Source organism: Anabrus simplex, chromosome 8 (genome assembly GCF_040414725.1).
Source record: "Anabrus simplex isolate iqAnaSimp1 chromosome 8, ASM4041472v1, whole genome shotgun sequence".
In the NCBI taxonomy this organism is placed as follows: Eukaryota; Metazoa; Arthropoda; class Insecta; order Orthoptera; family Tettigoniidae; genus Anabrus; species Anabrus simplex.
Window position 1 is genome coordinate 243,721,800 of NC_090272.1, and position 12,294 is coordinate 243,734,093.

The following is a 12,294-nucleotide window of genomic DNA, read 5'->3' on the forward strand; positions in this document are numbered from 1 at the left end:
TGTGCCTGTATTTCGCATTCCATTCAGAAGTCAGAAATTTATTTTGTGTTGAGTGGTACAGTGAAGTGTAGCGAATGTTTGTCGCGTATATCAGGATTAGGAACATATGAACATACCTATTGCTATTACCGCTTACTACAAGTACAATCACATTTTTCCTAGCCCTGAAAATGTTATTTGTCATCCCTTGTGATTTACAATTCGGGTAAGAGTCCTGCCACAGTTGAATGAGTGAGCCTATTTGTCCTTGTATACCATTCAGAAGTTGGAAATTTATTTTGTGTTCAGTGGTACAGTGAAGTTTTTTCGCGTGATACGATAGCCTAAGTATGGATAGAGGAAAAGAGAAATTCCTTTCTAATGAAGACAACATTAATATCTTTCAAAAAGTGGACCGGCATCCGCATCTTTAAGCGCACAGAGGTCGTGAATGTTGAACTAGCACGTACGAGTTTCGACTTGATCAATTCGACTTGGTCGAATTTTTCAAAATGGCAGCCAAAGTCATTCTGTTGCAGTTGCACATGGCTGAATATAACCTCCAATTCATTGTCTAAGAGTGTGATCAGAAAGTAACCCACTGCTCCAAAATAAAAGGCTTTTGTTAACATTTGTTTTAGAAAGAGTGTGATCTGCAATAATATTTGGATATTTTGATTGGCTCCCGTGCATATGTTTTCATATTTGTTGTTTGGTGTTTTTCACACCGTTCAGTGCTCTTGTTATTTTATAAGCCCCAGCAGAAAAGGTTTTTATATTTGTTGTCTCATGCTTTTCACACTTTTTAATACTTTCCTCTCGTCTTGGGAAATGGTAGATAGTTTTCACTGTAACCGTGGATACACGACATAAGATGCCTTCATATCGGAGAAAATCATATCTAGTGTTTCCATATCCCTGTTGGATAGTTTTTATTTGTATGTTCAGTAGTGCGTTTTGTTGTCCCCAGCAGAAACGTCTTAACGAAGTTTTACTGTATATAACTTGGAAATACTCTGTAATAATAATAAATACAATTTCTGGATTGTAAACATGTTGCGAAGTGTAGTGTTTGGTTGTGGTGCATTTCATCTTTGAGTTATGGTAGTTTGATTAGTGATTTTTGTCCATTTTTAGCTGATTTATTGTTGTGATTATGATCAAGTGATAATTTTGGTTATGAGGAGAAATACCAAAGTCCTTAAGGAGAGGAGAAAAATGGAGCCTGGTCACTAAAATCGAAAATAAACATTAGTAGTAACATTGTGCAGCATGATGGGTTCTTTTGCAGCACCAATGAAGGAAAAATTGACGAGGACCTGCTTCTGAGGACGAACTGCAAGATGGCTGCGAAGATAAGATTTAGCCTTTAGAATATGGTGATGAAATTGTTATTATTAATTTCAATATGACCTTGATACTTGCACATCAGAGCTGAGGCAATACTATAATGATGATGGTGATAATTATTATTTTTTATAAGGCACAAACCCCAAAATTTGTTATAACAGTTCTTTCAGAATGGAAAAGTCTTAATAAATTCAGGATATTTTAACAGGTATTACGTAAGAAGGGAGGGCTTTACCTTCTATGACTGACATTCGTTCCCAGGGTTTTTCAGAGACCAACTGTTTTGCAGCTTCTGCTGATGAACACCTCAGGAAAACTTCGGTATCGCCTTCTTTCACATCGACATACTTCACATTTGGATACACTCTGGCATCAGCCTGTTAATCAGAACAAAATACAAATTACTTATTAGTAAACAAGATTATATGCACAAGAATCCAAGAACAACTCGACCAAGAACTTGGAGAATATCAGGGATGATTTCAATCGGGTAGAATCTGTCCAGATCAAATCATTAGTTTAAAATGGATAATGAAGCACCAAAGAGTTTGAAGTAAGGGTCTAGTCATCATGTTTGTAGATTTAAAAAAAGTATACAACAGTATTCATCGTGAATCATTATTAAAAAGCCTTAAAGAATTTGGCTTACACCAAAAACTTGTTAACCTCATTAGCATGACTTTCAAAAATACGAAGGCAAAAGTTAAATTTAGAGGCGAATTATCAGAATCTTTCACTATAAGAACTGGACTTCAACAAGGAGAGGGACTTTCACCATTGTTATTTAATTGTGCATTGGAGAAGGTTATGAGTGAATGGAACAAGAAATGCCAACCAACTATCAAGATCCGTAAAAATATTAAACTCAACTGCCTTGCTTTTGCGGACGATTTAGCATTACTTGCAAATACAATAGAAGAGGCTAAATTTCAAATTGAACAACTAGAAATTATAGCTAAAAAAGTGGGATTACAAATTTCATTTGAAAAAACAGAAATGATGCCAACTTTTAAAGTTGATTTACCAGTTATTCAACTGAACAGTAATAAAGAGATTAAAATTGTTCAGAAATTCAAATATCTTGGGGAAATAATAACATGGAAACAAATGAAAAAGAAGCAATAGAACACAGAACAACTAAATTTAAACAAGCACAGAGACTTACCTGGCCAACGTATTAAAAAAATCTCTTTTGATAAATGCTAAGCTGAAACACTATAATTCCATAGTTAAACCAGAGGCAACATATGCTAGTGAAACTTTATTCAAATTAAATGTAAAATCTACAACAGACAAATTCTTAGAACAATTATTAATAAAAAACACCAAGTTGATGGACAGTGGAGATTGTTGCCTAACAACATTGTCTATCGTGAATGTGAATCAATGCGTAAAATAAGAATGTCCTTTTCTGTCACATATCAAGATTACCAGACACCAGGATATTGAAACAACTATTCGATTAGTTTTTGAAGAATAAAATCAATAATAATTGGTTCAAAGAAGTTCAGGATGATTTGGAAGAATTGGGTATAACTCAGCAACAAATCAAAGACAAGAAAGAGAAGAGGATTTTGAAGAACAAAAGCATAAGTCTCAAACTAAAAACAGTTGAACGGAAACAATATACTATATCGGACACATGAAGGGCTTCCAGCTTGGAGAGGATGGGAAAGTTCCGTGAGAAAAAAAAAGAAGAAATTAACTCAAATGTATTGATTTCAGTGCTCCAATGTGGACGTAAAATATGCAAATAAATAATAAACACATGTATTTTCTATTAATATTTTCTCCATGTCAAGGATTAAACAAACTAAAACCATTAGATATACAGAACATGTACAGGTACAAGAAAGACAATCTGTTGCCTTCCAGTTCTCCACGTCTTAGTTCCAGAACATAAGTTATGAGAACAATAAATACTTAAATTTTCCTTCCTGAGTATGTAAACAAATCTTTTTACACAGGGTCCACGGTGAAACGTTTCTCACAACCACAGAATGGCATTGAAACATGCGAGCGTTCGAATTCTTAGAAAGACCGGGACTACTCAGTGGAAGGGAAGAGTTATAATGCGTCTACTGCACCTGACACTCAGTAAAATTTCTACTTACCTGACACTCAGGAAAATTAACAGTTTTACAGGCAGCAGGAATATTTTTGTGATGGATCGTTGCATTGTAGACATGTGGAACAGGTAATGCCGGCAAATTTTCAACGCTTTCTTATCGATATTATGATGCCAATTTTAAGCCAATGGTTAATAAACACACGGAAATAAAGAATAATTGTGCAGGCGGAAGAAAAGAGGCAAACCTTAAGCCAATGCTCGGCACTGGCGTCAACACAAACCAAGACAAAGATAGTCTAAAAATGCGTATTGTACAAGAAAGGCATTCACTTGATTTCACAAAGCTCTTTTTAAGCCTGATAAAAAAATTTTAAGGAAAAAGTGGGAGTCGTCTTGCATTTAGGTTTGTCTTCTCCTACCTTTCTTTTTCTTCCTTCACCTCCTCAAAATTTCCTTTGATCCTTACCTACCTCCGTTTCTCTCTTCAGCTTATCACAAAAAAGAATTATTCTCCTTCCTTTATTTTTTTCCCTCCTCAAATTTTCCATGCAGCTCACCTACCACCATTTTCTCTCTTCAGCTTTTTACAACACACGTTAATTCTCTTGAAAAATAAATAAATATATATATATTCTTCTCCTACCTTTATTTTTCTTCCCTCACCTCCTCAAAATTTCCTTTGATCCTTACCTACCTCCGTTTCTCTCTTCAGCTTATCACAACACGCTTAAATTTCCTTTTGACGTCTTTTATTCAGAGTCAATTTTATGGTCCGCATTGAACTGCAAATTTATATCCACCTTTATTTAACTCCATATATGTTATTCCGCCTCATGAAACATCCATCGTCCTTCAAGATTCCAGAAGCAGAAGAGCTTTCTCCTAGCATCCAACTTCGCATCGACAATTAATTCTAGTTTATAAACATCTTGAGAAGACAATGTTACGATACTTTATTTTCAATTGATCTCTGAATGAACTACATCATCGCTTAAAAACCAAGTTTTTTCGATTTCCACTTTCACAACTTGTCATTTTTATATGACGCACGGGACTTTTTTAAGGATCTCTATTTTTTTAACATAATATAGCGCTTCTCTGGTTTCCTAAGCCTCCACGCGCAACAATTGCCTTGTTCCTAAAAACTGAAGAGCCTTTCCAACATCCATGTATTTTGACGTCTATCAATACCTTAGAAAATGACGTAACTTCTTCGAATATACAACAGCAAACTCAAGAAGCCAGCATTCAACTGATAATTCTTCTTTATAACATCATTTAGTGCACACTGGACTTTTATGATATATGGCGCACTGAATTTTACATAACTTCTGCTCAGTGCTTCGTCAATTGGAAGAGTTATTATTTTTTAATATATTGCTACTCAATTTCCCACATGGTATGTACCTTTAAAAAGACTGTACTTGTGTTTACATTGTTTATGTTATCTTCGATATTTACGCTTTAATTTACTTCAGGGTGATGATGACCTAATACTAGGTCGAAACTAGTCCCTATGTAATTTAAACTATTTTCATTTTGTATTGAAAAGGTGAACCAATAATAATATATTATTTTACTCTATTGTCTTGTATTCGGCGAAATATGGTAATACTAATTACATTGCGATCATTTTGCCTTTGTCCTATTCTTTTTACCAGCTATATTTATGTTTGTCTTGTTTCTTCTTATCCCACATCCAAGATGAAGCTGCGGGCTGACAAGAGATGGATATCCTATCTGTTTGAAGATTGTCCTTGTCTCCTTCTCCTGTTGCTCGCTCTTCACGCACGGACCTGCCACTGTGTTCCTTTCATGTTCCCTCTCTCTTTTTCTGACTTGAATTGAGAAAATGTCCACCTTTGTGCGACATCTTCAGCTTGAGAAGATAAAAAATACAGATAGATGACAGTATACATATTTATCACAAAAGTTGTTGTCTTCTCATACAGTTCTTTGAATGCTGTGTTCTTATGATAACATTTTTCAGTCTTATACAGTGTTATGCTTTTTACATTATTGATTAATAGTTAAAATTACATTAAAATCTTTGTTAAGCAGTCAAAATATATTTGACTTTACGAAAAAGGGTTTGTAATCCCAGCTCGGGAAACCCCTCTCAATTTTTAATTATGTTACAATACTGATGTAGAGTCTTCAGTTCACCGGTGTGGCTTGATGTTGAATTATTTTAGGAGTCTTAAAAGAAAGAGAAACTTTGTGTGATAAAATGTGTTAATGCTTATTGGGATTTCAAAAGAATGTTAAATACACACTTCCCCACTGGTCACTTTAGAACGTGTCTCGTGTAGCCGGTGACTAACTGAATGTGTCGACCAACTGATCGGATAGAGGCATGGAGGGAGTGGGTATGGTAGGAGGAATGTGTACGTAGGAGGTTGGTGACATGTCTAGTGTCTTTTTCTTATGTTAATCTTTTTGTGAAGATATTTTTAAAATTTACTCCAGTAAGACATTTGTTATTTGTAATTTCATTTATAATGAAAGTAGGGTTTGAATTTTGATCTATTTCTATGTACAGATAAACCTTGTTAAGATGTTTCTGCAGGTGACAACAAAAATTAATAAGTTAAGTGAGAAAACGTATTACTGAATATACAAATAAAAACTCTCCAACAGGGTTATGGAAACACTAGATACGATTTTTTTCCGACATGAGGGCTTTTTACGTTGTGTATCCATGGGTACAGTGAAAACTATATCTAACATTCTAAAGATGAGAGGAAAGTATTAAAAGGTGTGAAAAACACCAAACAACAAATATGAAAACATATGCACAGGGGCCAATGAAAATATCCAAATATTATAGCACATTACACTCTTTGTAAAACAAATGCTAGTACAAGCCTTTTATTTTGGAGCAGTGGGTTATTAAACATTATTTTCTGGTCACACACTTAGACAATGAATTTGAGGTTACTCTCTACCGTATGTGACCGGGAAGAACCATTTTGAAATACTTTGACCAAGTCGAATGATGGAGTCGAAACTTGAAGGTGCGAGTTCAACATTCACGACCTCTGCGCGCTTAAAGATCCTCTTAATTCAATACATCACATAATTCCATCATTAGATGCTGTTATCAAATTCAAACACGTTTCGACTCGTTTGAGTCGTCTTCAGTTGGGGGGGGGGGGGTGTGTGAAGTAATTTACATAATACAGGCTAAAAATTTGCCTCAAAACATAATGAAGGAACGAATGAAATAACAAAAGAGAGACATGACGGAAATAAAAACAGCACAATATACAATATTTACATCATCATATGGAGCAATAAACAACTCACTGCGATAAAATTCAGTGAAAACAGGGGTTAATACAAAACATAATTGAATCTAAAAACTATGTTAATGAGTGAACATCATAAAGCATTCAGCCACAAATACACTTCAATAGATAAAGATCTTGCATTACGAGCAAAAAGGCACCTTGCTCAACGTTCATGAGAGCATGCACATCGATTTAGATCAGTTTATGAACCTCTCTCACAATTTAAATGAAATCAACGTAAAAAAGAGCATTCTACTTGAAACATTCAATCCATATATTTGTCAGAACTTCCATAATATAAAGAAATCCTGCCTCCATTTCTCCAACTCACCACCACTCTCCCCTCCCCACACCAGCCCTACACCAACCCTTCCCCCTCCGCTCCTTCCATCGTCGCAAACACAGCTGAGCCAACAATACACTAGATTGTACGAACGGGACCGTTAACTTTGAAAAGCCCAGGCCGTTTTCAGAGGACAACCACTTGCTAAACACCGTAAGTTTAAACCTTTCTTCATGCCTATTTTACACTTTTAACTTATCAGCCCAAGTTTCTCACACAACGTCATTTTTTTTCCATTACAGATTGGAACTTCATTGACGGTTTCCACTATGGTCATTTACGGTTTACCATGGATCTGTCATCTTCTCTAACACAGCTTCTCAATTTTTGTTGCGACCCTCCCGACCTTTTAAAATAAGGCAAACAAACCAGCCAACATTGTTGTTATTATTATTATTATTAATAATTAATTTTCCACTAATTGTAGGTACAATTTAGGGATGGTGAATGGAGAAAGGGCATAGCCCCACATACATGAAACTGCCTCTATCACAACAATATTCAAATATACAATTACATTCTACATAGTGTGCTTATATACAGTTACAATATTTTAATCGAGAATGGGACCACTAGATCGAGAAGAAATTGAGAACGCTGCTGCTCTAAAGTTTTAAATTTCATCGGTGTTTTCCATCACTTGTCACATGCATTTCGCCTGCACATTATCTCAAGCTTGGTTTCTCAAACTTTTTCGCTCCTGCTCCCCTCCTAGCCATTCGATGGGATGGTGTTTCTACAAAGGCAGACTTTCGGTCTGAATTTTCGACACAGTGATTTCGTCCTGTTCTGAACTGTTATAAAACTGAGGTGTCCGCAACCTCGCTATGTGCACTTATTGTTCGTTATCATTTGTTTTCATTTCTTTTCTTCTTAGGTTCACACAGTTTTTAGATTCAATTTTGTTTTGTATTAACCCCTGTTTTCACTGAATTTTATTGCACCGAGTTGTTTATTGCTCCATATGATGATGTAAATATTGTATATTGTGCTGTTTTTATTTCCGTCGTGTCTCTCTTTTGTTATTTCATTTGTTCCTTCATTATGTTGTTTAGCACATTATTAGCCTGTATTATGTAGATTACTTCAACCCCCCCCCCCCACCTTTTTCACTGAATATGGCTCAAACAAGTCAAAACATGTTTGAATTTGATTACTCCATCTAATGATGGAATTATACAATGTATTGAATTAGGAGGATACACTTAATTTTACCTTTGTAAAGTTTGTCTTCATTAGTAAGGAATTTCACGACTTTTTCCATATCCGTAACTAGGCTATCACAAGACAAATATGCACCACGCTAGTCAATTTCACAGGATTATGGTCCTAATCCAGATATACATAGGTTATGGTACCATGAGACAAAACTTCACTGTACCCCTGAACACAAAATAAATTTGTAACTTCTCAGTGGAATGTGAAATACAAGCATAAATAAGTTCACTTATTCCATAATCACGCAACTGTGGCGACGGCTCTTACCTGAGTGGTAAATGACGTTTCTTTGACAAGGGATGAAAAAAAAAAAGACATTTTCAGGGCTGGGAAAAATGTGATCATACTCATAGTAAGCGGTAATAGCCAAAATTTGTGATGCAATAGGTATGTTTATATACTCCTAATCCAGATATAGGCTACCGTATCACGCGGCAAATATTCGCTACACTTCACTGTACCACTCACCACAAAAAAATTTCTGACTTCTAAATGGAATGTGAAATACTAGACAATCTCGCTGTTAACCGGCAAGCAAAACTGAACATCCTGGGGGTAACGGTTTGCTTCCCCAATACAGTTTTTAGGGTTAGGAAAAATGTGATCGTACTAAGCGGAAACAGGGAAAATTCGTGATGCGATAAGTGAGGTATTTTTATATAGATTTAATACTATGAAAATCGGGACTTTGAATTTACGTCGTGCTCAGTGGTAAAACGTCTAATGAGGAATGTACTAACGAGGTATCACTGTGAATAATTTAAAAAATGTTCATTAGAATGCCGTTATTTACCATGCATAAAACAGTCAGATCTTAGCTATGGTGAAAGTGAGTTACTGATGTGCTCTTGGGAACATGTTAGAAAGTTTTCTCCAGCTTTATCTATAGCCAGGGCTGGCTAACAGGCAGTATTACTGGACCTTTATGTTTTCTTATATAAATTATATGAGTAAAGAAGTGGAATCAGAGATAAGGCTTTTTGCAGATGTTGTATTGTACAGAGTAATAAATAAGTTACAAGATTGTGAGCAACTGAAAAATGACCTTGATAATGTTGTGAGATGGACAGTAGGCAATGGTATGATGATAAATGGGGTTAAAAGTCAGGTTGTGAGTTGCACAGATAGGAAAAGTCCTCTCACTTTTAATTACTGTGTTAATTGGGTGAAACTTTCATTCTAGGTGTTAATATAAGGAAAGATCTTCATTGGGGTAATCACATAAATGGGATTGTAAATAAAGGGTACAGATCTCTGCACATGGTTATGAGGGTGTTTAGGGATTGTAGTAAGGATGTAAAGGAGAGGGCATATAAGTCTCTGGTAAGACCCCAACTAGAGTATGGTTCCAGTGTATGGGACCCTCACCAGGATTATTTGATTCAAGAACTGGGAAAAATCCAAAGAAAAGCAGCTTGATTTGTTCTGGGAGATTTCCGACAAAAGAGTAGGATTACAAAAATGTAGGATCTGCATTGTTGGATGCGCTTGAGAACGGTTGGCTGTTGAGAGAGCTCTTGCATTATTGTAGTGATAAAGTAGTGAAAACCTATTGAAATAGCTTAATTTTGTGTATATCTGATTCATTTAGTGCTGTTTATATAGTGGTGTTTAGTGCTTGTTGGTAGAAATTGGGAGTGGTAATAATTATTTAAATTTTGTAACAAGTAATTCAATTGGTCTTCAGTAAATTACGTTTTCTAGGTTAAGTAGGCTAGCTAGGTGCACCTTGTTTCGAATTTAGGTTTAGGTAATACTTTAGGTAACAATATTAACTTTAAAAATATTTGTAAATATCTGTAGATTCGTTGGTTGTACTTACAAAGGCAGATTATCATAAGGAATAGTACCGTAACTTCTGCAGCAACTTCTCCGGTATTTCGTATAGATATACGTTCAAATTATCGCGAAGGTAATAATTTACTACATTAAAAAACACGATACGCCTGTAAACTTCCATTTAAAAAGAAGTTAAAGAGATTACACGGTAATAGTTAACAGTCGTATTGTTATTGATTATTGTCGCTCCTCATATTCAAATATTGCATTGTTGGCTACAGTCGTGAACAAAGGGCGTAGTGTAGTCAAGTAAATATAAATAAAAATCAGCTGACCTTGTATTCCATTCATTTGTACTTCTGAGTAGGTAGTTAGTATCCGTAATTTATATTTCGCTCCCTCGATCTTTCAGTATTTATGAGCGGTTAGCTAATAATAATAAAGTTCATATATCCCAGTAATTGCAGTTCAAGTCCCTGGAGTAGTAGTAGTAGCAGTAGTTTTGATAGAAATATTTGAGAAATTATTGTAGACAACCTCGTATTTTTCAGTAGGCCTAATTAAGGACACTTTTTTTTTTTTTCTCCGTCCCGTGGAGTAGGGAAAATAATAGTAATCCACCAGCTGTAATAATCACATAACCACGTTTCAGTATAATTGTAGTGAAGATAAGGTATAATATATTAGATAGTATCTTGCCAGTTATATTTGTGTTTTTCTTCGTGTACGGCAATCCTATTGATACTTAAGCATTTAACCAAACACAGTGTAGTGTAGTGTAGATACATTGTAGTATAGATACAGTACATTTAGATAGTGCCGTATCTTGCGTGCTATATTCGTGTGTTATCTTTCGTGTATATCTATTAGACCGTAATACTAATAATAATTTGTCTAAGCATTTAGCTTCGTTGGTAATCTTTGTGTACAGTAGTTCTTGGAAATTTCATTTCTGTTGTGCTTAGTAGTGACATACGGTACGGTACCGGTATCGTAATTGGGATACGTCTGAAAGTAGTTTAAAAATTTTTGTAGTGTACTGTACAGTAGTATACGAGTAATATCCTATTAGAATTTAGTGTGCTTATTTTATTATTGTAAAATATTTGTGTAATACTGATGTAGTAGAGGTATCCGTAGAAACTCTTACTAAAATATTGTTGAAATTAGGATAGGCTTAATTGCAGTTTGGAATTGTGTAGTTCTTGTGTATTACTTTCGATATTCAGTAATTAACAGCAGCTTTTATCCTGTTAGGGGTTGTAGGATAAAAAAAAATAAAAAAAAATAATAGAGCACGACTAAGTAGTATTGTAGTGTAGTCGTATATTAATTACCTTATTGTTGTGTACTATCCCAGACAATATATCCCTCCGTTCATTTATTTTTTTGCAAATAAGTTATTTTATTTTTTTTATTTAAAATTTTTCCCCCCTAAAGAATGGCTAAGGAGCGCGAGTGTACTTATTGTGGGTGTGGTGAGGCATTGAGGGGTATGAGGGAGGAGTTGGAAAGTTTGAGGGAGATAATTAGGATTCTCACAGAAGACGGGAAGGAAGATAGGACTCCCTCAAACAATGTACAGGTTACAGTAGGTGTACAAGAGGGAGGGGAAGGAAAGGGAGGAGTTGTAGAAGACAGGTGGTCTAATGTTCTAAGGGGAAGGAGATTGCAGGCCAAGGGCTCTATTCAGGATCAGAATTCAGGACAGGTGTCTGTGCGAAATTGGTACGAGTCACTCCAGGTAGAACAGCAGAGGGAAGATGAGGGACAGGGAACTGTTGCTGAGATGCGTGGAAGTAGGAGGAAGGGAAAAGGTAGGAAAGGGAAATGTAGAGTAGAGGATAGGAAAAGACAGGTGGAACAGGGTCATGGGAAGGAGAAAAGGGAGGAGGAAGTAGCTTCTGCAGCTATCAGGAAAGATAGGGCTGACCAGGAGGGGAGGGGATCAAATGAAGTGGGTAGGGTTGAGGCTCTGGTCATGGGGGATTCCATCGTTAGACACGTGGGGAAAGTGTGTGGAGGAAAGGGAACCAGGGTAGAATGTTATCCAGGAATTAGGTTGAGGCAGATGTTGAGGAAAGTAGAAGAGAGGGAGGAGGGGAAGGAGAAGGTGGTAGTGTTTCACGTTGGTACCAACAACGTAAGGCAAGCTGATATAAGTACCAACATAGTTGGAGATGTGTGGGATCTGGTAAATGCAGCACGGGTGAAGTTTAAGAAAGCGGAGATTGTTATTAGTGGAATACTGTGTAGGAGGG

The 12,294-nt window shown here is 35.9% G+C and overlaps 1 protein-coding gene across 2 annotated transcripts in view; it reads right to left on the reverse strand.

The window, feature by feature from the left end:
- The window catches only part of Larp7 (La related protein 7), a 132,133-nt gene that overhangs the window by 38,337 nt on the left and 81,502 nt on the right, over positions 1 to 12,294 (reverse strand). For both annotated transcript variants that reach the window (XM_067152223.2, XM_067152222.2), the window contains exon 8: positions 1,565 to 1,706. In XM_067152223.2, the coding sequence (XP_067008324.2) occupies positions 1,565 to 1,706 (142 nt within the window). The remainder of the gene's footprint in view (positions 1 to 1,564; positions 1,707 to 12,294) is intronic.